Source organism: Balearica regulorum, chromosome 14, assembly GCF_011004875.1.
Source record: "Balearica regulorum gibbericeps isolate bBalReg1 chromosome 14, bBalReg1.pri, whole genome shotgun sequence".
Taxonomy (NCBI): Eukaryota; Metazoa; Chordata; class Aves; order Gruiformes; family Gruidae; genus Balearica; species Balearica regulorum.
The window spans coordinates 12,479,107-12,504,876 of NC_046197.1; the positions used below are offsets into that span (position 1 = coordinate 12,479,107).

Genomic DNA, 25,770 nt, shown 5'->3' on the forward strand with positions numbered 1-25,770 from the left:
TAAAAAAATCATGTTGGTACATTCACTACTTCTCAGATACTGCATCTTATTTAGTGTACCGGAATTCCCAGTTTAAAGTAATCACAAAATTTATGGAGAAACGGATAAAAAAGGTTGTAAAATATCGATTTGGGGAAAATAATAACACAACTCATCTATAATAAGAAGAAAAATGAAGCAATAATTCAGGGGTATTGAACGGCTTGCTGCTGGAAGTATTGATCCGGTGCTTTAGTGTGCAACATCGCACCTAACATTGCAATGGAGCACTGCATTCCCCTGCTCATTATTTCACAGACACTATTGCCTTGTTACACAGGTCCCGCAGAGCCTGCACTGCCAGCAGGGAAAGAGCGGAACCCCCAAAATAACCACAAACCTATAATATCTTAATGTCACAGTATCCCGCTGTAACAACGCGCAGACGTTGTGCTCCCGTGCTCCTCTTATGACAATCCCATAGCTTGGCTTTGCTTGAGGTTTGTTTTTTTTTTTTTTTGCTCTTGCTCTCTTCGCTATGTCACACGTATTGCCTGTGTTCTGTACAAATGGTACCTCTCTGCTGTCTCTTTTGATAGCACGTAATCAGAAATGGCGTAATTGAGGAAACATGCTTTCCTTAAATAGTGACTTTCAGGATCCACATATAAAAATTCCTAATCTTACTGCAGTGTTTCCTTACTGTGGCAATAAGCAAACATTGAAAAAAGGACAGCAAAGGTCAGTGGAATTTTAAAATAAGCGCCCCGACGTTTCCACAGCATTAAACTCCATCATGCAACATTGCATTTCTGTTTATCTGCTGACATCTGCAAAGGTACCACACTTGATTGTTTGGCATAAATAATTTAGCAGCAAGAATTTTATAATGAGTGCAGATAAGATTTACCTATGTAAAAAAAAAAAAAAAAAAAAAATTAAAAACTGTGCAAGGTAAAAAATAGTGAACTCCTGTAACAGGGCAACATTTTAGCACTTAGGAAGACAAACGTGCATCCTGCTTTGTGAGGAAGCTGCTTTATACGTGCCTGCAAACTTACTGCATCCCCCATGATCGTTATCTAGAAATATGAGCCAGACCAGATGAGCAAGTTCTGAACAGATCAGACCTCCTGCAAATTTCAGCTCACATTGATCTGCAGGATTTGCACTGGGTCCTCAGCATTGTTGGGCTTGCTAAGTTTGTCCTTTTTTCCCCTCTAATCCATACAGTGGGGAGGGGAAAGTGAAAGGACACTTCTGATCAAGGAACGGGGGGAAGGGAGGAAAAATGAAAGGAGGAAAATAATCTATGGCCGATGCAGAGGCCAAAGAAAATTGCTTTCTGTAAAGTGCCCGGCCCTGCAGTAGGACTCTTGAACCGTCGATGCTGAGGCGAGCACAGGTTGTTGCGGTGGTCATAGCATCTCCCTGTGTGCTGCTTTCCCAGGCACGAGCTCTCCCTCCGTCCGCGTGTGTTTTCCCTGGGCGAGGAGGGCTGAGGAGTGTGCCGTGGCCACAGCCCTGGGAGGTTTACGATTCCTTTCATTTGCATCTTGCAGGTCTATGCTGGCTCAGGAAGCAGAAAACGTGCGATTGTTTTCGTAACCTAAATAACATTTCTAGTTTAGAAACCCCGGGGGAAAAATCATTGTCAAGCTGGCAGGTTGAGATGGCATGATGATAAATGACTGAGGTGTGTGTTCTGACTCTGCGGGGACACGCGGGGTGAAGAAAACCCTCTTCTCTCGCACTCTTTACATCTACAGTCAGGAAGGGACAATTGCAATCTGAAGACATACTCTTGCCTCTGGGAAGAGGTAGGACCATGCCTTTCTATTCACTGAAAGAATTATTTTCTTGTGGGTCAAGGTGTTTGTGGTGTAGCATCTTTTTAAGGCACTGGCAAGGATTGTGGTTTTCTTCTGCCTTTGGTGATTACAGTCATAGGACAGACAAAAAAACGTGTGCTATGGCTAACACAGGAAACGAGTATGGCGCGGGGTGTCAATGGAGCAGTTAAAGCAGTTTCATCAGTTCACACACGTGTTTTTTCAGAAAACAGTTTGAGACTTACAGTTATTGGCCAATGAAAGTTTTCTTACAAAAAAAAAATAAAATCCTAGGGATTTGTGTAATAAAGACTAAAGCTACATGAAATTCATCACAGTTATTTTTTCAAATTTGTGCAGTAAGTCCCTAATAACTTGTATCCCTCCAGATTTCACCAATTTGGTAATTTGAATTTTTATGGACGTTTGTTTTTTTTCAAACTACTACTTACAGTGCCAGATATTTTTTTATTCAGGGAAAATTGATTTTTTCACATATGCTCTCATAACGAAAATTTCTTTGCACTACAATTCATTAAAAACGGGTCTCTCTTGTTTATTTACTACTACTTTTCAGAAGCTCTGCACACTTTTAAACATTTTAAAGAAAACTGATAAAGGGTCCATATTTACATACATTACTAGTTAATTTTCAGTATTATTTTGATTAACAACAGTCAAAATGAAATGGTATCCTTTAAGTTTCAAGAACATACATACATAGAAGCAGCTAAATAACTTGGTGAAAGTAAAGGAAACTCTTTTTAGGTTACCTCAGTGCTCTATTAAATTAGGAATTTAATTGTCAACCTTTGCAAGGTTTCATGGGATTATTCTAAGAATTACCATACCCACTGTCCTTACAGTGCGTCTTGACTGCCTGACTTCAAATATTTCATGGACTTTGCATGTTGTATTTTGATCTCCACCATCCCATTCCATAGCCATGCTGACCAAGAGGCTTGGTTGGACTCGGGTCGTCTCCCCGTACGTCCCGAGCTAAGCCCGCTCACTCCTCTGCTGGCGGCACTGGCAGGATCCGCTCTGAATTTTGGCTTTATGCTGCTGTTCCCTGCTCCAGGGTGTCTTCCATCTCCTCTAAAACCTCTGTCAGACCATTGTTGCTGAAGGAAAGCTGGGTAGCCTTTAATATGATTTAAGATCCTAATATGTGTATTGTAATTATAGGTATGGGTACAGGAGGTAAAACCACGCACTGATTTGAGTCCCGCATACCTCTTGGGCAGAATAAATATTGGCTCTGTCTTCTCTTGGCTTTTATTTCTACTCTTGTTTTGTTAGTTCCATGTAAGTATTTTTCCAGGCCTTTTTAATATGGTCTGAATAGGGCTGCTTTGCACGGCACTTTGACAATTGCTGGTACCTTCTGAGAGAGCAAGATGGTTATGTACACAGCATTTTCTTATTAGAACATTTCCTGTAACATGTGTATGCAGCTTGATTTCTTTTAAGCTCTAGTCTGGTAAAACAGAGGGGGAAAAGGCTAGAGCAATTGTATTACCTTGTTAAATTGCTCTGAGCTTATTTAGGTAAAGAATTACTTGGTGCTTTTCTTAGTACATTGCACGGTTGGTTTTTTTTTTTTTTTTTCCCAGCCATCTTTTTTGCATTTTGTACTTTGTTATTCTGATGATGCTGAAAGACGAAGAAACAAACTCCTCTCTGTGATTCACTCCAAAGAACGTACCATCTCTTTCTATTTTCTTGTTAAAACCAAATTGTGTGCAATTTGTAGGAAATGGAAACCACATTTTTCACTTAACTTTTCAAAATTAAAATTTATGAGGAAAAAGAAGCAATAAAGCAGTTACAATCTGGTCATCTATAATTATCTCTGCGGTTGGAGTAGTTCCACATTTAAAGAAAGTGACACCAAAAGTTTATCAAGCTTGTGTCACTATCAAAAATTTCACTTCTCTTTTATTATTTCAGACCACAAGAACTGGTGAAACCAGTATTATGCACTTGGAGATTAGCCTGGTGAAAAAAGAATTGGGTGATCTGTAAAAACAAAGCCTTTCTTCTGAGAAACACAGAACAATATTTATCTTCCTTATTCATTTTAGAATATCAGTCTTAAATTTAACAAATTGTGCTATTTAAGCTGATTTAATGGAATTCATTGTGAAAAAGCTTAATTTTCCTCTAGATCTATTTCTGTGTATATGTTTCACATTATTCTTTTTCTTTTGCTGTTGCATTTCCCCTCCGCTGCATTGCTCGCTCTCCGAGAACAATGGAAATGACAGTCCAGCGCCAGAAATCTCAACTGCTCCAGCTCTAGAATGTTAGTGGCACTTGCTTTAGTTTTCTCATTTTGCCTTTTTTGTCTCTGAATTAAAATCAAGCCAAATGATGGATGCCCATTACAATCAATTGTTTCAGACAAGCCACCAAAAGTATTGTAGGATTCATTTACATTTAATCAAATTACACTTTATTTGCAATTCAGGGAAATGAGAACTCTGCAGTAAATCAAATATTTCCTCTCCAAGGGCCCCATTCAGCAGAAAATATCCACAGTCTACCGAGCTGGTGCCTCAATGTATGTAGCAAATCTTCCAGTGGGAGGAGAGCTTGTGCCAACAAACTGTCTATCTCAGTGTCTTTTCAACATTTTTCAGGATTGTGGACACCTAAATATTTTCCAGTACAAACACAGACCCCTGAACAGTGAACCGTGCAGTGACTTTAAGCCTGCTGACAATAGACTTGCATCTCTGTTCGTTCCCTTTTGTAGACCAAGAAGCATTTGCAGGACTTCTGGGGTCCTGGAGGGTTGTACACCACAGGCTGAAAAACACTGATCTTTCCTTTGAGGATCCTGTTATTTTAATGGGAAATTAATGACAGTCACTAAATGTCATTCATATTTTGAATAAATGCTACTTGAAGGCAATAATGCTTTAAAAAAATTTTGAACAAATAATGTAATGTGTTCTTTAATCCAGTGGGATTGAAGAGCCTAACGAATAAGAAATAATGATTTGCATACTTAGCAGTTAAGTGTAATGAAAATGAACCCTGAGTAGTTTTTCAAGAGAACCTGAAACTGGAGTCTGCCATCTGATACACCAAACTTTGGTGGGTCAGTGTCCATCATACACAATTAGCTGAAGTAAGAGGAATGCTGCCTGTAGAGTAGTATGGTATTTCACAGTATAACAAGCTTTAAACCAGAGTTGGGTTAGTCCCATCTTTCCCTTTCCAATCATTTAATTTCTGAATATTTGAATATTGAAAAAAAAAAGTCATTTTTTCTAGTTTTGTCCTAGGCGCCCAGAGATGATGTATTTAGTTTACTTTTATACGCGTTGCAGTACACTTGTGGTTTTATAGTTATAATAAACTACTGAAACAGTAGGTTTTGAAGGGTGCTCTGTCTGTCACGTTGCTGGTGTGGGCAGAGTGCAGAAGGAAAGGCAACAAAGGGGGATGACAGGTCTGGGTTGTCTTGAGTAGAGCAGGAGAATCCCGTGGTAATTTTTTTCCTCCCTTCTTTTGCTCATTCACTTTTGTTTTGTGCAACAAGCAAAGTTTGGAAGGAAAAAGTGACATTACATTTCCCTTTGCTATTTGGAGAAAGTATCTACCAGCTTGCAAGTCCTAGATTTAAATATCATTGTTCTGTCTTTCCCAGCTTTGGCTATGATGAGCTAGGACACATCTGCTCCAGCAGCAATCTACCACTTGCTACAGGCCAGAGGAAGGACTGTCCCCTTTTTGAGCCTCTGTACACATGGGTGTACAGCATATTCACAATTATCTGCTAGGAGATGCAGAAAATATGTTTTCAGCCACACAACCACTTATACAAACACGCATACATACACATAACATTTTTATGTGACTTCATTTAAGAGAAGATTGTTAGGTCTTTGTTAAGTAAAGATGAAAAAATAGCGCATTTTTTTAGATATTTATGCAAGCACATTAGTGTTTAATATGACACAGAACCTTGTCAGTGTCCATTTTTTACTCAATGAGCTACAAATTATATTTATTTTGGATAACTACCTTTGCCACTGAATGTGTATCATCTGGTCAGTTAGGGAAGAGACTGCACAGGATGTAAAAATCAATGCCAACAGAGTGAGTGAACTCCTCTGGTGGGAATCTCCTTCCCTGAGAGACACCTAAGGTGTGATCCATCTGTCCCCCCGTCCCGTGTGTCCCCCCACAGCTGTCCCCAGGCTCTGCAGCTATAGGTGCTGCCGGCCCAGCGACATACAAGGGCTTGCAGGCATCAGCACCATCTTTTCAGTGCAAAACCAAAGCCATTTTCTTTGATGCCCAAGACATTGAACATTTTTGCAAATCCTTCCCTGCATGAGCCAGTTTCTGACAGCCTTTGAGCTGCTGCTCTGCACAGTAGCTAAATGCTTTGCAGACCAAAAGACAAGTAGCTCCTCTTGTAAGTGTGCAATGGCTGCTCCTTCCCATCTCTGTCCCTGTGTCCTCCTTGGTGAGCTGAGGTGTCCTCACAGCGGGTGGTTAGATACTAAGATGATGGGCTTGGCATGTGCGGGGGTCATGGGGGAGGAAGAAAAAGCTTCGCTCTGGAGTTACATGTACACAGCACAGGAGAGCAGCAAGCAGAGATGCCCCAGGCCAGTTGTGATGGAGCTGGTTTGGAGCAGGAGCAGCAGCATCAGTGCATTGCTCTGCGCAGACTAATTAACTCTGGCAGCCAGGTGCTTAATACTTTGCTCACTCAGGGCCTTAGTGAGTTTGTCTATTTAAGCGCGTTCTTGCATACTACTGATGGACCCAGAAATATATTTATATATATTGCTTACTGCCTGGAAAGCTACAAATCAGTTACTGATAAGTATGCCACTTCCAGCAAGATTAATGTTAAATTCCTCCTTTTAGACTGGCAATTTGCAAATTGCTAAATTAGATTTTAACATTTGAATACTCTCTTTTCATGTCACACTTGCAGCATCTTTGTTTTTATCACCTGATGATACTGTTCCTGTTGGCATTGAACTTTGAGGCATATTAGTACAATACACACACACACACATATATATATTTGGGTGGCAATTTTTTATAATGACAACAGTTCGCATGAAATCCACTAGAAACAAATTTGTACAGAATAATGTAAACTCCTTTATAGTGGGGTTTGGTTTTTGTTTTTAATGGGATGGATGGAAGGTATTTGTTTTATACAAGAGAATATGGGCAATACCATGCTGCTCTGAGGTATTTTGTTGATAACTTCAGAGCTGGGATCTGAATTTTCCTATAGGCTGCCAATGGTACCTAGAGAATTAAGAACGGAAGAGACAGAAATGCATGATTGGAAACCTGTGTGATCATTTCTGGTTATCCATGGTAAATTTATATCTTCTACACCATTTTCTGATCAGTTTTCAGTCTTTAATCTGTTTATTCTACCTCTGCCTTGAATTAGGGAAATTACAATGTTTCTGGGTTAGGAAAAAATAATCTAATAACACTTAAAATATTTTTTTATATCCTATTAAAAGGGAAATGGCAAATTTTGGTGAGGCCTATTTGAGCGCAAGAAAGTTTCAGCCATCTCAGAAGAGCGTTAGTTGGCAGATGAGGGTGGATGAGTGCAGGGTTGTGGTTTCTGCCCCAGAGTGCCACTGACCAGCAGAGACATTTTGCTGTGTATCCCAAACTCAGCAGTGACCACCGAAGAACCAAAGGTTGGTTCGCTCCCCCTGTAAATGAAACATTGGAAGTGTTTCACAGCAGGACACTGAGTTTCAGTCTGGTTCCTCGTTTCCTCGCCCTTTACGGTTTCTTTTTGAAGCATCAGCTTTATAGGCAAATGGCTGCACCTGGGATATTTTAATTTCCATACTCATCTTCACTGGCTTGCCAAGTATATCCTAGATGGTAAATTGTGATGGTGGGAGAGAGGCAAGATGCGAAGGGAGTGATATAGGCAATTATTTTTACTTCCTCTTCTCTTATGCCTGTGAGGCTCCAGATTCCAGATTAGTGATCTCTCTGTAGGCGTGTTTGCGGGCTACTTAACTCGTATTTGGGGGCAGAGCTGCAGTATCTGTTGATTTCTCTGTAATTGACTTGCAAGGTGATCTAGCGCCGACAATTTAGCAAAGGCCTGTTTGGCCCCAGAGCACTCATTTTGTCATGAGTATAAGCCCTTGACGGTGCTTGCTCATCGCCTCCAGCACCTCCCCTCCTTTGCTGAATCTCAGATCCCCCCTAAGCGCAGTGGTGGGAGGAGACGTGCCAGCAGAGCTGCTGTGCAAATGGGGCACTAATGGTTTGCGAATCTGAAGATGGTTAACTGATCTGTGCATTCAATTAAGATGGGTTTCTCAGTTAACAGGCACCCTGGGAAGAAATGAGTTACTTTCATTTCTGGGATTATGAGCACTTAATGAAGAAGACATATCAGAATTCTGCCTGTGTTGCATGAGATATCCCTAAAATGCAGCACAGATTTTCAACTTACTCGTTTAGCAAAAAAACCTGCCAGGTGAGAGGGACAAATCGATGCTTGTATGAGTTCTCTTGCAGGCAGGCTCACGGGGCTGAATGTAAAGTGGCATTGCATGCAAAGTTGGATTTTACTTCATACTTTTCTTGAGGTCTATCGCTTTGCTTGTGGCTTGCCTATTTAAAAAATATAATTCAAAATGTAATTTAAATAATATTTACCATATTCTTTCTGTAAGACTTACAATGTGAGCAGAACATCGGAGAAAGATCAATGTATCCGACTAGAGGTAGAGGCTTGGCTGATGTGTATATGCAAAATATAAACTAAGCTCCAGCCAGTAAAGTTTCCCACCAGTATCAGTCTAGTTTCAGAAAAATTGACAGAATGGTTTTGCTTTATCCTGGTTAAGAATCTTCGACAAAGTGAATTTACGATGAGTTTATGCTGGGCCTAAAAGACTAATAAGCACATTCAGGAGAAGAAAGGAAAACATAAATATTTCACACCAGTTTTTGCACTGACATTGCTGACAAATGGAAGGATGTTTGTGGGCATGATAGTTTGGGACTTCCCTTTGTATTGCAACTTCCATAAGGACTAGGTGGTATCACTGTGTCTCATTAACTGTTATAACTAAGCTGAGCCAGCAGCCGACCGTGTCTTAGTGCCCAGCCACCTGGAGAGGCACGGCAGCTTTCTCCCAAAGTGCAGACTGGATCAGGGGCTGGAGTTTCTTAACCCCGTCTTATGTTTGCAGGGACTGAGAGAGTATATATAATTGTAAGTGATGAATGATGATATATCAGGGAGAAGAGAAAAGGCGGAGCAAAGAGCCTATGTTGAAGGAATCCCTCTACTAAACATGCCATTCTCACTTGCAGTCCACGTTCTTCATGAAGGGGCTGGGCTGGTGTTTCGGCAGTGGTGCAGAAATACCTGAAAATGAGGGGGCAGGTCTGGGGGCTGGTTGGAGTCGATGAAAAACAGGGACCCTCTTCTGAGAAAGGCTGCTGGAAGAGGGGAGCAGACTGGGAAGCATTGACAAAGATGAGTCACTTCCAAAGTTTGGAGCAGTGAGGTGGATGGGAAGCCCACTTAAAATTTTGAGTTTGTTTTCAAAAGACTGCTGCCAGGCAAAAAACCAAGGTGGATTTGGTAGGTTTAGGTGCTGCACTGAGTACAAGATGTGAGAGCACGTGAGGAGCTTAAGCACGCTCTGTTTGTGTGCATGCGTGCACATGAAGGGTGGGCAGAGGTGCTGAGACGGGGCTGCAGCTGGAGTGAACCAGTCACCCCTCCCTGGCTGCAGATCGGCAGCTGAGCCCTTGCAGGGATATGGGTGTTAGGCCACTTAGGCTGAGGGGGGAAAATTAAGTCATGTTCCCTGTTTACTTGGCAAGGTCTTTTCTTTGGTATAATCACTGCGGTAATGAATAACTTGGAAATTTTCTTTGTCCCTTCTGGTAGGAATCACTAAAGATATTTTGCTTCCTGTGCTGTATTGGTCAGGATCATTGCAGCCTCTTCAGAGGGAGGGGGAAAATAAATTAGAGTTATTGTTATGAGCTTACTCCACCTTGGCCATTGGTAGATGGATCATGTCATATCACTCCTTCCTTGTTTACTGACCTCCTCAGCAACTCACCTTGCTTAATTAATTAGTTTCAATTAAATTACTTTCACATTTGGATAATTTTCTTTTTACCACAACCTAATACCCCTTTTGATTAAATTAAATCAAGCACGTAGTCAATCACCTTTCTGCCAAAAAAAGAGAGAAGGGAAAGAAAAGTCACGGATATGTTTTCCCGTCATTTCCAAATTACCTAGGAAAGCAGCTGAAGAGGCATTTAGTTTGGTCCTGAGGTATGGCTAGTCAGTGCATGTAACGCAAAAGCAATACTGCATCTTTAAACAGGCTTGAATAAGGTTTCTTTAACTATTGAGCCTAACTCTGAGATCTCCCCTGCTGTGAGCCATAAGTTGCTTGTAGGCTTGTTCTAGAGAGTAATAAGTATTGTTGTTTAGCAATTGTGTTGTTGAAATTCAGCTCCACTATGTCTGACAGTATTTATCTAAAATACTTTCCCTGGTGCGTGCTCAAGTTCCAGTAAACCGTGTCTTATTGTGCGACCTTTTCATTTTCCAGTGAAAAGGGATCAGCTCGTCAGATAAAAGCTACAAGCTGGAGTACAGGAAAAATGCGTGCTCAGAAAATCCAAGCATGATTGAAAACAAGATGTGTTAAATCAATGCAGTTTATCGCCTGCCTATTCCTGGCAATTGCTGTTCTAAGCTCATTCTGAGCACACACTAGATGATAAAAGTATAGTGTCACAGTGCTCACTGGGGTGTGAGGAGGGCAGGGAAACATGTTTATCAGACAGGTTGGTATGATTTTTTTTTTGACCCTTGATAACAGTTATTGTCAAAATTTTTGCAAAAAAAAAAAGATCTGAACAATTATAGAAGCAGGTGATATAACTGCTATATATCAGAAAGTACTGAGAGCTCTCAAATTATAAATTTCTGTTTAAATAAATGTTACAAACTACCAAACAACAAGCTCAACTGTTTTAATTTTAAACAATTTGCTGCATCATCGAGGATATAGCCAAAATGGTCCTTTTGCTTTCAAGTGAGTAGCCGTATCGCAATTTCATGTAGACAAATCAAAGCTAATGTTTAGAAATAAAGATGTTTGGAAACTATTATTTTCTCAAGGGTTTTAAGCTTAGTTGTGGAGAGGGATTAAAGACCTAAATTAAACCTCACTGGAGGACAGTCCCTTCCAAGAACATCACACCTATAACATTCATTACAGCTAGGCACAATTCATCTCATTTTTATGATTCAGGTCTACTTGCATTTCTCCGTGAATCTCATTTGCAGAGATTTTGGAAGTGGTAGCTGGTGTTTTTCCAATTTTCTCTCCTGAAGATTCTTTTTGCTCTGACCATAGTGCACTTGCACATCAGAAGTCTACAGTTTTGAGAAACAGCCAAATTTAGGCTAAGATGCTTTCTGGTAGGAATGGCTTTGGCATTCAGACAGGACACAGTTTTTCATTTACGCATCCCCTTGTAATATGATTTTTCTTTTTTTTAATAATCTGAAAAGATGAGAAATAGCAGGGTTAAAAAAGAGAGGGGGGGATTATTCAAAAGAAAATATTTCTGCATAACAACATGTTACAACAATGGTTTTCAATGCTGTCTACCCCAAAGGAGTTTGTGAAGGGTGACAAAAAGAAACAACTTCCTATATGTTATACAAAATTATCTCTCTGAGAACTTTAAAGGTGTCTGCACCTACATTGTAGAATTCTAGGAGTCCATGCAAAGGAAAAAATGTTGAAAATATGCATAGTAGAAAATGAAAGAAAAGGTTACATGAGGTGACGTTTAGAATTTCCTGCAGTCTATATGGTACATCTCTGCATCTGTTTCTGAGCCAACAGTTTAAAAATAAATGCAGTGTCTTTATTTTTTAAATGTTTTTAGACTTAAATACAGATCTTATAGCTAACCTTTGGCACCCATTATTTTAAATCTTGGCTTGTATGCATTTTGGTGCTTGTGTGTATGTGTACACATGTATTTATTTATTTAGATGAAGGGGTAATCCATTGAGAGCTAGCCATTTTCAGTAAATTTTTTGCTGCGTACTCATGTGCATTACCAGAATGTGTCTGACAAATAGGAAAATATTCACATGTAAATGCTGTTCTTTCCCTTTTTATAATGACTGCCAAAGATGCATCAATTAACCTAGATGACTAGATGAAGTAACCAACATGCATTAATTTCCTTCTGGCCCTCTGTATACATATCCCCAGTGAATTCGACCGGCCTGTTCTGAAATTGGTATGTTTAAATTCCAGTGCCTGAAACTGGACTCTGTTTCAGACTCCCTTAAGGCCAAATCTTCCCCATTAGACAAGAGGTCAGCGCAGTCAGAGGCAGAAGAAACTGCGACGCTCACAAATTGTTAGACTTTTTTTTTCAAGCCAGATTGCAGGTTGCTAAGAGTGAACATTCAGAGTTAATGTATTTTGAGAAACCAACACATGATTCTGGCTAGACAGATCTAGTAATTTCATTCCCTAACTTTCATAAAAAAATTTGGGCTCAAGACATGCATTCCTTGCATCTTCAGCACCCCACTGGCTGCAGAGACTGGGCTGGGTGGGAAGGGAATATCTCCTCTGGTTCTTAGTTGCTGGAGAAAAATTATTGTCAGGAAGAAAATATCACGCTGTCTATCATGTATGTAATAACACTGATGAACACAGTGGAGCTGCCTCAAATGCTGGCCTATTGCATCTTTAGTTCAAGTAAAGAGCAGTCACTAGGGAAACTCAAGAGATCTAGGTGTTAGAGTTATCATTTGACTCAGCTCTGCATTTCTCTTCTTGCTTGGCACATGCACGTGGTGTCTGTTTGGGTATTACATGGCAATAAAACATAGAAATTGCTCTTTTTATTTCCAATTAAAAAAATGACATCATGTCACATTTTGATTTTTAAAATGGAAATTCAATGCACAGGAGTGTGTTTAAGTGAGGGAGTACTGAGACCAGAAAAGCAAGGAAATTCTGAGTTAGCACTGGAAGGGCCTTTCTAGCTCAAACCTTTCTGTGCAGGATCTCGCTGTCCCACCCGCTTCCGTTTTCCATTGCTTGTGGGAATAAACACTCCAGGGAAAGTCAGTGGAAAGGAAACTTTATAAAAAGCAAGCCAAAGTCACAACAACAACAACAAATAGCTCAAATGCTTGCATGTTTTCATTTAACGATCTTCAATTAGCAAAGGAATAGTCTTTGCAGGGAGATTTGCAAAACAGACTTTTTTTCATTTGATGATGGGATTTTGAAGTGGGTTTTTTTGCTGTCTTTGTAGAGCAGGCATAAAGAGGCCACTATGCATAAGAGTTGTTGGGTAGGGTTTGCTTTCAGCACGCCATGTCAAGATGTATAATATCATCCATTGTTAGTATTGCTGTACTGCGGGGACTTAACAAGGCATTTTGGCACCTGGAGTTTGATATTACTGTGGTCTGTCCTGTCCTATTCCTATCTCCTGGAGTCAAGGTTTTATTTTGTTAGTCAGGGGCTTCTAGCAGAAAATACCCAGAGCTTGGAGACAGAAGCCACAGGCTGTTAGTGAAGGCAAATGGATCAGCTGTGTGGCAGCATCTTGCCTGTACAAGAGGCAGGAACTCCTACTCTCCAGCTCCTCAAAGAGTCCACACTCAATAAGAGTGGGGAGTCAGAAGCCACAACCTTTCATGTGACTACTCTTAGTTGCTGCTGCTTGCACCCCATACTGCTATTTCTCAGCAGTGCGGAACTACAGACAGAAGTACAGATTAAAAATGAAGAGAGCTGATTATAGAGGTGGGCATCTGAGTTGATGGAGGAAGAGGTCAAATGTCCAGGAGAAAAGAAGTCCTTAGCTATAAAATGCCTCTGAAGATGCTAAGATTGCAAGGCTCCCATTGAAGAGTATGCTTTCCTAGCTGCCCTTAATTTTATTTAAAATGTGCATTCTCTGTACCTTCAAATGCTCTGACCTGGTTTAATCTGGGCACAGAGAGATGTGTTAAATGTGTTCCCGACCTGGCCTTCATTGCTGTGACAATGCTGCAGCATTTTTGCATGGATTTGTTCATGCTCTTTTGTGGCTCTGAGGTGTTGAGATGGGTAACTGTGTGTGTCTCGGCCACAGAGTCAACTTCTATTTATGTTTTAGTGAAATTTCTCTCATCAGACAGGAAAAAAACTCAAAATGACTGTGTTGTAGACCCCAAAGCCCCATCTGTTTGACATTATAGTTCAGGACTTGTCACTGAATCCATTGTAAAAAAATGGATTTGTGAAGAGACAAAGGTGAGTCTAAAGAATCTTTTTCCATTCCACTGTTGTAGCTACAACCTCCTGGACATGATCTGAAGCCATTATAGCTCTGTGCTTCTGTAGATCATTCTTACCTTCTTCAAACTCTCCCCCGCGATGCCTCTGCTTTCCAAGAAAACCAGTGACTCTCTGGTGCACCACAGGAGCAAGCAGCGTGGCCCGTTTCATTCCCATGTGCAGCCGTTCCCTGGGTGTTTCACTTAAAACAATCAAGACAAGATTTCTCGCCTGGGATAGGGACGGTCAAACATGTGGACCTGAGGCCAATTTGTTTGTAGCCTTCAGCCTTTTTTCATTTTTGTTATTTGAGCCCTTAGAGTCCCTTCCCTCTCCTTGCAGCCTTTTCCACTGGAAAAGCATATGGGAAGTTCATAGGTCTAAGTGCTGCTTTCTCATTGGTTTTGGGTCAAACAGAATGAAAAAGAAACAAGGGCTGAAAAATAAAAGGAATAAATGAAACCATGAATGCATGGGAAACAAATTAACTGGATATGTTTTACATTCTGAAATTTTTCCATAATGCTTCTATGTAGTGTGTGTTTATTTTTCTTTGAATAATAATGTTAAAATGTGTCTAATTCAATTACTCGCTGTATTCGCTGAATGAGTTTTCCTCGGTGAAGACTTCTCCTACACTACCCCAAGCTACGAATTCCATATGATATTTGAACAGGTCCTTTTAATTGCTGATATTAAGTGTCGATCATTCTGCTGTAAGTTGGCAGCATGGCCAGAGAAACAAATTCCTCTCTCAGATACATCAGACAGTCATTCAATTAACAACCAAAGCTTTATTGACACAGTAGGAATTCATTATGTGAAATATTAAAAAAAGCCCTCCACAGACTAGTTTAAAAAAAAGAGAGACTTTTAAAGATGGTAGATTATCTACATGTAGTTATTAATATTATTTGTGCAGAATTTGAAATTGTAGTTATGGTGGAAACATTTTTCTCAGAGGCATAAGCAGCATTTCTGTTGAAAAATAAGTTGGACTTTGAAAAGACGAATATAATGTACGCATCCTTATTTCCATAGACATTGTGCATTTTCTTGATTAAAAGCCTTAGATTTTATGAGTTATGGCTTTAGACTTGCTGCATAAAGAGCTTCATGGCTTATTCTGTTAGAGTCTAATTTGAAAGAAAGTTCTTCCTCAAGGGTTTAAGAAGTAATTCATAAAATGGTAAGAATAATAAATATTGTGCCTTAACTCATACACTAGGATAGATAGACAGATTTTGTACACCTGGGTGTAATTTTAGTTAATTCACACAAGAGACAGGCTGAAAGTTTATTGTTTGGAAGGAGAAAAATGGCTTAAATCTTGTATTTGCAAAAATGATTATATTAGCTTAAATGAAAATGCTACTCTATTAATGGCTTCAATAAGCTTTGCATTTGGAAAAGTATTTTAATAAAAAGTTACCTGAAGTTTACTGCAACTTAAAATATGTAAGTGAGGGAAAAGTACTTACTTTGATTTATATGTCTTTTGGAGGTGTAATTATTGGCTTTTTACTCACCTATGTACAACAATGTACTTTTGTAAATGGATTTCTGGCCACTTTACTCCTTTTTTTTTCACATAAAAAGTAAGCACTGTCAATCAAAGAATTTTAAGGTTTATTTCCTCTTTAGAAATGATTGATAGCCTTTTAGATTTACAAGTTGACAAGTTAAAGGGTTCTATTGGTATAATTATGTACTAAATTCACAGTCTTTCAATTTAAATGTCCTTTTAAAACCACAAGATTATCATACCTGTATTTTGAAAAGTGGGCCAGTCAGTTTGGGTTGGTATACAAATTGCTTCCATTAGCCTTGGGACCTATTTGAATTTAATACAGTTTTTTAAAGTTAGTAGTACTTTCAATAGTACTTTTAAAATTTAGGGTAATGGGAATGCATTTTAAGTACAGGATGTGTTAGCTTGTTTTTAATGTATGGATGTCAAGAACACAAATAGAGAGTTTGTATTCCTTATTGATTCTTTTTTTCCAATCATGGGGAAAAAAAATGTTCTTTGAATTAGAGCACTGGGAAATGCGTTATTGTGAATGGACTTCAAAGGCAGAGACCAGGCTCACACATCCTGGGGGCAGAGGCAAAGCTGGTATCTAACCAGCTGGTTAGAGAGGTGGCCTGAGCACTGGCTCTTCTGCAGTGCTTGAAGATCAGAATATCACCTTTTCTTTGCAGTTTTGCCAGCTATTGACCCTGGAATTGGTGTGGCCTTAACGCTGAAAGTGGGGTGAAATATTTAAATGGGGCTCAGTCTTTGAGATATGACAAATTACATTTGACTTGGATTATAAATGAACTGAGGAATGAAGGGCTGATACCGTCCAAATCTGTGGTTAGATGTTCAGGCAGCTAAAGATGTCTTTTTTTTTTTTTTTTTCATTTTATCTAAGATTGAAAGGGTTGAACGGTTATAGACTAATGAGTGATATTTGACAACTACAGTTTAGGACCCAATCCTGCAAATTGCTGTGTGCAGCCTCTCCCCACCGCTAAAGTAAAGCTGAAGCTATTTGAAGCAGAAAGTTTTCAGTATCTCTCAGAGGATGCTTGATGCTTTGTGAGATTGGACCATAAAATTAACATTTTTTTTTTTTGGTCATTTAGTTCAGAAAATACTCACAGGAAATACTCTGTGGATTTCAAATGTGTTGAATGTGTGGGAAGATATGAGAAAATGACTGCTATCTCTGGGGGGATTTCAGAACTGGCCTCCATTTATAATATTGCAGAATTTAGTAACTACTTTCCCAAAGGATGTAAAGGGAAAATGGCCATAAACTAGACTGAATTAGAGAAGAAACACATTTGACAGAACCACGCTAAAAATCATCTAACATATTTGCAAAAGAAATGTAAATTAGAACTGTAGAGGGGTTTTTTTTAATCTTCTCAGAGAACAGCTATTTTTTTATAATAAACATAAATAGCAGTAAATTAATTTATTGTAAAACTTGAAGGTCTAAACTAAACCAGTCCATGATAAGAAGCCATGTAAGGATACTCAAAGGTAATGAAACCAGGAGTTTACAAACACAGGACTGTGATATTTTCTGCAAGGCTACACAACAGAGTGGACAGCATGTGACCAGGGTGTGAAAGGAAACACACAGAAAAAGGGCCCAACCATCCAAAAACCAAAAAGGGCACAAGCAGGAGAAAAGCCTTATTCTCACCCTTTCTATACAATGACCTGAATATAAATAAAAGATCAAATTCAGATATTCCTGATAAAGGGAAATACATGAACCCCCCCCCCCCCCCCCCCCCCCCCCCCCCCGAGGAGACTAGAGGGATACCACGATCTTTGGGGAAAACTTCTGACAGTAGCCCAGAAAGTAAAATCCTGAAAGATTTCTAGTCTGGTGTTACCATAATACTGTAACAGTAGTTTCAGGATATGCTCAGAAGTTTCCTTTCTGGTATTAGAGAAACGTCGAGATTCTGCTGGACTGTGTGCCCCTCCAGCCAGTCCCCATCAGCCACACACCTCTCTCACGGCCGTTGAGTAGATCTGGATTCCCCTACACCACCTTCCGTCTGCCTCAATTTGCAGCAGCATCCCTGGGACTGCTTGTGGAGTTGGGATGTACTGGAGGTCCAGGAGGATATAAAAATCTGGCCCTTTGGTTGCCAGTTGGACCATCTGCTGTAGAAATGTGGTTTGAAAATAATAATTTAAATGGAACAGTTTTCTTAAAAACTGGACTGTTTTGTGGGATTGTTTATGGAACACCAATTAATTAAAAACAGGCCAGGGATTAGATACTACTTTCATGATAACAATGTGGTCTGGCTAAAGATCTTTAACATTAGGAGTATGAAAAAGTGTTCTCTTCGCTTAAAAGATGGACGTATGGACAAATTGTGCCGTGTTGGTCGGACTGATGGAGCTGTATAACTTGCAGTGGGATCACTGAGCCACATGGGAGCACTTACACAAGTGAGACTGGGAGATAGAGTTTGATGCTAAATCTCTTTGCATGAATCGGATGGCATAATTCTAGCCACGTAATAAAGTTCAAAATAAAACCATCATAAAGTAAGGTGCAAGATATATTCATAATTTAATAGGCAGACCTTGTGCAAAAGTTATTTTTTTTTGTTGTTAATAAGCTAAGACAAAATAAGAAAAACTTTAAAGTGACTCAAAAATGGGAAAAAAAATTCCTTCCCACTTAAAAAAAAGAGTATAAAAATATAACAATCCATATTGGATTTTTTTTTTTTTATTTAACTTAGAAAAATTGCAAACAAATTGCTGTGGAAAATTTCATCATCTCTATTGGCATGGGAGAGTCAAGATGCGCTGTTGTTTAGAGATGCTTGAGAATGCTTGACTGTTGTTCCGGTTCACCAAAGCACTTAGGAAATTTTAAGCACATGTTGAAGTCTCACTAACATCTGAGTTTTAAAGTGATCATATGACTGGAAATATAGCTAGAAGGTCATTCAATGCAGTCCCCTGTAATTATAGGCAATCATATAAAAAACATAATATGCTCAAATTTGCTTTGCTGAAAGCAAATGGGTTTAAGTATGTGCTTACAGATAAGCATGTGCTTAAAGGCTTGGCACAATCGGAGCTTCGATTAATGCAGGCAGATCAGTGTTTTCATGAAGATTAAAGTGTTCCACGTCCACCATTTCTCTCCTCTATTTTACTGGATGGGGATTGGGAAAAGATGAACTAAAAACATAGATTTTTTAATTTTTTTTTTAATTCATTAAGTCTTTTGGATCAGTTTCGTTCTGATCGGAGCCTGAGCTGGGCTGCTGAAGTCAATGTTGCTGAGTAAAAAATAAAGTCTCTGCCAAGACAAATGCCTGTAGTTCACAACAAATTTTAGGTGATCATTGCACTTGGAGCATATTAAATGTATAACAGAATCTGGAACAAGAGAGACTCCCTAATAGTTACTTCTTTTGTCTTCCAATCACAAAGATTCCTTGTAATATGAAAGCAGGTAAAAAACCCAACATAAAACATGGGGTGCAAAGTATTTATCAAATTAATTTCATCATAGCTTTCAGAGATAATAATTGCTTCCTATTTGTAAGATGTATGCAACATCTCCAAATTTTCCAGCAACCTTGTTTTAGGAGCTCGAGTGGGAAGGTTTGCATTGCTGTTTGAACCAAAGCCTCAGAACCAACCTCAAACAGTGTTTGAACCGAGACTTCATAGTCAGTGCTGATTTCAGTAAAAGGGGATTTTGCTGTGATCCTTGGTCTTGCAAATACATTGCCGATTGTTACAGTGCAGCGGAGCCTGCTTGCTATGCGTTTGTCACATCACGATGTTGTTTGTTGTTGTTTCAGCTCTGAACGAACCCACCATTGACTATGGTTTCCAAAGGTTACAGAAGGTTATCCCCCGCCACCCTGGTGACCCCGAACGCTTGCCAAAGGTCAGCCAAAGTTTATTGCTTTATTAAATATGGCGAAGCTGGTTACTGCATGTTTTTGTCTGAAAGTGCAAGGCTCTGTAAATATAACGGTCCTGGTTTGGTACCCAACCCAGCTAAGCTGAAACAGAGACATGACCAATGGAGCTCAATCAGCAACTTTCAGCGTAGGCTTATGAGACTTCTGCGACTTTGAGTCACAGTAACTCAAACAGCTCCTGCCTGCCTTAAAAGCAAATATTACTCTGTGGTCTGAAATACTTAACAAAGAGCACCTTTTTGGTTGGTATTTTGGAACCTGAGCAGCTTACTCATAGAAGAATGATGCTTCTTGGTTTTGGTACTTGCCCTTATAATTTTGAGAATTTTGCCATTGATAAAATCGAGTTATTTGGATCTTCAGGGAATGTGTGTCCACTGCTGCTGCACCATGTATTGGCTTAAGGTAACAATGATTATATACTGCTTTATTTCAGGATTGCTGAAATAATTAGACCAATATGTAGTGAAGTGATTTGATGTTCCTTTCCATCAAAATTAGTGGGAGGTGGTTTGTTTTTTTGTATATTTCTGTCAAGTAAAAGCTGAGGAAGAAACAGAATAGTTCACATGGGCTTCTAGTACTTCTGTCTTCTACTGTGAAAACGCTGTCTGGGTCTGCGCTCACATCTGTTCTTGCTACCTTGCCATACTGTACTTTCTCTGGCAAGAATTTGCGGTGAGTTTTGTGATATACTGAAGAAAGAAGTGAGGTGTTTGAAAAAGCGTTGCTCTTTGCTTCAGAAACACTGAGCAATAGCATGCATGGGCTGGAGTCACTGTATGTGACCAGCTGCCACCATGTGTTGTATCTGCTCTAGCATCATGGCCGTTAGTGAGTTGGGCAGTCAAATAGGCTAGGAGAGCATATTTGAAGAACACCTCCTTTGACTTATGGAAAGGAAGATGTGAATTTGCAGACCTGAGACATAGAATAAATTGGGCTTTGATGCCTCAGGCCAGATCCCTCAAATAATGCATGTCCAGTATAGCCTTTGCGACTGGGTGAATCTTGTGACCTTTCTTCCTTAGCTTCCTGAGCTGTAAGTAGGGTTTCATCAGGGATTGTTGTGGGCTTTGATTAGTTAAATTTCTAAAATGTTTCAAAGGTGAGAAGAATTAATGAATGTTGTATCTTGTTTTGTTTCTTGACAGAAATGAAATTCAGTATGTGATTCTTTTACAGGCTTGTTAAGACTTTTATCTTTGCTTAGGAAGGCTGTAGGCTGTGGTTTCAGGGTCAATGATGCGTTGTCCTTCTCTCTTACCACCAGAGAAACATGCTGTCCTGGAGAGTTACATTTTACATTGGCTCTGTTCACCCACTACAAGCTGTCCCTTTCTCTGACTTTTGGACAGATTTGCAGCAGGACACAGCTTTCATAGGTTGTCAAATTTCTCTTCAGAGTTACAACCCTTTCCAAAGAAAGAGAGCATCCTTCTGTATGGGCTTTTGCATCTGTATCATGCTTCTGCTGCCAAATATACATGTGGAGGAAAAATTGTTTCTTAGAAAATAAGAGATCAGCCTTCATTATGCACCAGGCATTTGCAAGGCCAACAGAAATAATGGAAAATTTCCCTGAACCCAATGTTCCAGCTGACCTATAGATGGCCATGGCTTTCCTCTAAATGACAAAATTCAAGTAAAAGATGCCCAGGCAATTCCAAATTGGGTTATGTAGCTGGGGGGTGTAGTGTATCACCAACTTCCACCGGTACTGGGCTCCATTTCTGACACCCATGGCACTGAAGGGGTCCCCCGCAATGCTCTTTTGTGCTGGCATGGGAATGCAGCCATGAGGCTGAGCACCCTCCTCTTTTGCATTTTGATTCAGACTGTTACCACACTGATGACCACATGTTCCTGCAATACAGTGTCATGGGACATAAAATAGGCAGAAGAAAGCTCCATCTAGCTCCATATCCTGACTCCAATATTTAGCAGGTATTTATAGATAGGATGTGAGAATGAGGGTTAGTATGGAGTCATCTGTCCCCTCATACACCTTCTTGGCTTAATGTGTGTGGTCTGAGTATCTTTTCAAGCTAGTTTTTCAAATCTTTAAATCAAGTGAAATTGTGGTTATGTATGCAGAGGTATGATGTGATGGCCTAAAAAAAAAAAAAAGTTACAGCTTAAGGACTGAACAAACTTAGTGAAGAAACTAGTATCACTATGCAAGGTTAGAGGGAAACAGGACAAAAAGGACCTTTTCTTTTTGTCTTTGGGTAGTTCCTTCTCTGCAAGCTTGAAGGTTGGACCTCAAGTTCAAGACTCATTAATATGCCACACACAGAGGCTGAATGCAGCAGGGGTTGGCACATGTCGACTTCTGTATTTGAGGCACTGATGGTTCAATTCCCAGCATCACTTGCTGGTTCCAGGATCATAATCAAGGACGCAGTGAGTCTCTGTGCTGGGTGAGCACTGCACAGCGCTCTTCCCCATGTCATTAAACCAGGAAGGGCTTTGGCAATATTCCACTGTAGACAATTCTCAGTGGCTACTTAAAAGAGAGTTAGAAGCCATATGGCTTCCACAGTGGAACCACAGGCAGAGAGGGCAAATGTATGAGAGAGACAGAGTGAGACAGCAGAGAGGAGAGCAGTGCTCAAAGCTTTCAGTATCCTTTCCTCCATTTTCCCCATTGTCCTGCCAGTGCATCATCACTTTCTGTTCATTAAAAAGCTTGTACTTATGCATTAAATAAAACAAAACACATTTCTATAATTGCTGGTAGGGCTTGTGGCCATTTTTCCATTGAAACATTACTGATTAATTAGAGATCTTTCAAGAAAGAGAAATGGTTATAATGTTTGTGTCCATAAGGGCATGCAGTCTTTCCCATGGACCAGCAAGAGCATTCTGCTGTGTGACTTATCCCTGCAGTCAAGGAGAACTGTTGAGGCCGTCAAGTGGGTCTTAGCATGTGCCCTGCCCCGCCAGAGCTGAGGAGTTAACAGCTGTATCTGTGTCAAGAGGCATTTCTAAAACCATTGAGGCTATTTGAGAAGTTTGATCTCTGCTTGTGTAGAACCAGTGTTTTCAGAAGTGCTCAGTGTTCATGCTTGGGATGAATATTCTTAAATGTTCCAGCTATCTGCTAGAAGTAGGCAAAGAAAAAAAACAGGTTTTGCAGTTTTTTCTGTCTCCCAGTGCCCCAGTAGCCAAATTCCAGTGGAGAATGTCCTCCTGTCCTGGTTTTGGCTGAGACAGAGTTATTTTTCTTTCTAGTAGCTGGTATAGTGCTGTGTTTGGATTTAATATCAGAGTAATGATGATAACACATTGATGGTTTTACTTGTTGCTAGGTAGTTGTAGGGTCTACACTAAGTCAAGGACTTTGACTTGGGGTCTTTGGACTTCTAGACTGACAGTTGATGTAGAGATGTGTTTAAAGTAGAAATGCAATATATGGTTTGTGGAGAAAAAGGAGTGGGAGCTGATGTTTGCAGCTGGGCTATGGAGCCAGCTATGGGCCAGAGTCCTGTTCCCTTCTTGTACGGAGCAGGTCAGGGAAAGCAGCCAGTGCAGGGCTGTCACTAGCAGATGTGCATGTCTGTACACGCACACAAACACATGCACCAAGAGGAGAGGCAGGCAGTACAGAGGGGGTGGGATTAGCACCCAAAGCTTGGAGTGAGATCAAGTACCAGGAGTGTGCTGGGCAGTATAGTCTTTCCTTTCTGATACAGACAGGAGGCAGATCAGAGGAAACAAGAGATCTCTAGGGAGAAGTGAAAAGAAATACCATGATGCTAATGTTAAGGAATTGTATCATTGTCCTGTAGGAGCAGTTTGTAGAAAGCCTGCCCGTGGAGCTGGGGAATAAGCCTGCACATGTGTGTGCAGTTTCCCTGTCTCATGTGTTTGCATATATGCACACCAATACGCATGTGTTGGTTCTTGCATACATAACTGCAGTGGAAATCACTGAAGAGTTCAGATCACAACAACATGTTGAGTCTGTTGAGGTTCATTTATGTAACCACCCTACAATCCTTAAAATAAATCCCTGGCAGATATGTTGCGATTCTGCAATTTTGTTAAAACTCCACAGCTATAGCTGTAAACCAATTTCAACTGTGAACTAGATTTGAAACACATCCATCCTAAATGATTTAATAACAATGATTCCTCTTTATATGCAATTTCCTAGAATTTATTTGCCATTTTCACCACTCTTACAACTCATCACTTGTATTTAAATTAAGTGCAAGATTGTTCACTCTGTGTTTGGGAAGCAAGTCATCGCATGGACACCCTTCATGGTCTGATGTCCTCTCCCTCCCAGTCTGTTGCTTAAATGCTCTCTGTAGGAGACCCCTTATCCCTCCTGAAAGGAACCTTTACTTCTGGTTTCCCTTCATGTAGATGAAAGTGGAGCCTCTCTCTTCAGCACACAGGGTCCTCCCTGCCAAGCAGAGTGCACATGGAACCAGGGTCCACCTTCCCTTCAGCTCCTTTTTGCTGGCTGTCATTAGACCCACCCTCCACCCTAAGATATATCCCACCTCCTTGTTTAGGACACTAATAGAAGACAGGTGGTTATTAGGAAACAATGGCTGGCAAAAGCAGTTGTCTTTTTCCATATGAAATCGCCCTGGTCTGCCCTTTATCCATTGTGACATGGATATTGTTTATATTGCAAATAAAGGTTGTCTCTAAATGTGGGTGGTTGGCCCAGGCTTGCTAGCAGAGGTTAAAATAGCAATGAAGACAAGGGACAAGGCTACTGAAGTTTGCTGCTTCAGATAGACCCAGTGGAAATTCCAGAATGGGTCTCTGTATAACTCAAGTTACTGTATTTTAACCTAAGTTAATCATTTTGGGCTAAGAAAATGCTTTTTTTTTTTTTTTTCCCCCCCGAGCCAGTGTCGGTTGTTAGAAAACTTTTTTTTTTTTTTTCCCCCCCGAGCCAGTGTCGGTTGTTAGAAAACTTTTATACTAAGTACGGGCAGGAAGGAGGAGCATGTAAAGAGATGTTGGAGTTCATCTGTATAGCAAGGAGGGCCTGAGGTGTGCTTGGCAGTTTCTACACTGTGCTGTAAAATTTACAGGAATGTGAGACCAGAGTTAAGATTGGTATTGAACCCTTAACAGTTGGAGTTTTTTAGTTTCCTAGCAATTTTGGTATTTAGTTGGTTGAGGGGCTTGTTTGTGTTTTTTGGGTTTGGTTTTCAATTTATGCTATTGAAAATATTCAGGGAGAGAGTTTCAAAGCTATTGAGAAGACGACCAAGATGCCTGGGGCTGCTGTGAGTGTCTCACCCTTATGGGGTGGTGCACGTCAGAGGCACGTCTGGGAATATGCAAAGAGTCCGAAACGCGAGCGAGCCGAGAGACAGAGCCGGGCTGCTGGCTGAAGGGCAGAGCCACGTACAAATGGCTGGCGAGCAGCCCTTTCCTTCCCGAAGGTCAACAGCGTGCGTACACATTTCAGTGAGTTTTCTTTATAAGTGGGTCAGCATTTACTCAGCAAATGATTACAGCAGATGGTGTAATTTAGAATCTATGACAAAACTTTTAATAGATCAGGGCTAACACGATGACAAGGAGCTCTGCGCCATTCTCCATTCCTGATTTCTGCTTTGCCTTGGGGTAAAAATCATGCCTGGGATTGGGTTTTCTAGTCTGCACATTCCATCTAAGCAACTCGAACCACTTGTTTGAACATCCTATCAGAGGGATCCCTGTATTTCTCTGTTCCTGTATCCTTATTGTTATTGTTTTTAAATACAACAATTAACTGAGGGTGGCAGGAAGATGCCAAACAGATAAACACGGTCCCTTCAAGGAGCAGAGCTTTTGAAGGAAAAAGCCACAGTTTGAAGAAAGTAACAAAGGCTGCATTTGTGTATTTTGCTCCGTGGAGCTGAAAATATCTAGTAAATTGATCCCGTGGGAGTAATAAATACACATTACTTTATCTTGTACTTCATGTCCTATACCCCTGAGCCTTGATAGAACAACACCACTTAATAGACTTAAAAAAAGAGTAATTACAGTCATTGGTTGTGTGATATTTCAGCCCTTCCAGCCCTGCCTGACCTTCTAATTTAGCTCACCGTGTCTAACTAATGCATTTATATTCA

At 40.2% G+C, this 25,770-nt stretch overlaps 1 protein-coding gene across 10 annotated transcripts in view; it reads left to right on the forward strand.

Moving 5' to 3' along the window:
* Positions 1–25,770, forward strand: part of EBF1 (EBF transcription factor 1) — a 282,607-nt gene that overhangs the window by 228,782 nt on the left and 28,055 nt on the right. For all 10 annotated transcript variants that reach the window (XM_075766597.1, XM_075766598.1, XM_075766592.1 and 7 more), the window contains exon 11: positions 19,547–19,635. In XM_075766597.1, coding sequence (XP_075622712.1) covers positions 19,547–19,635 — 89 coding nt within the window. The remainder of the gene's footprint in view (positions 1–19,546; positions 19,636–25,770) is intronic.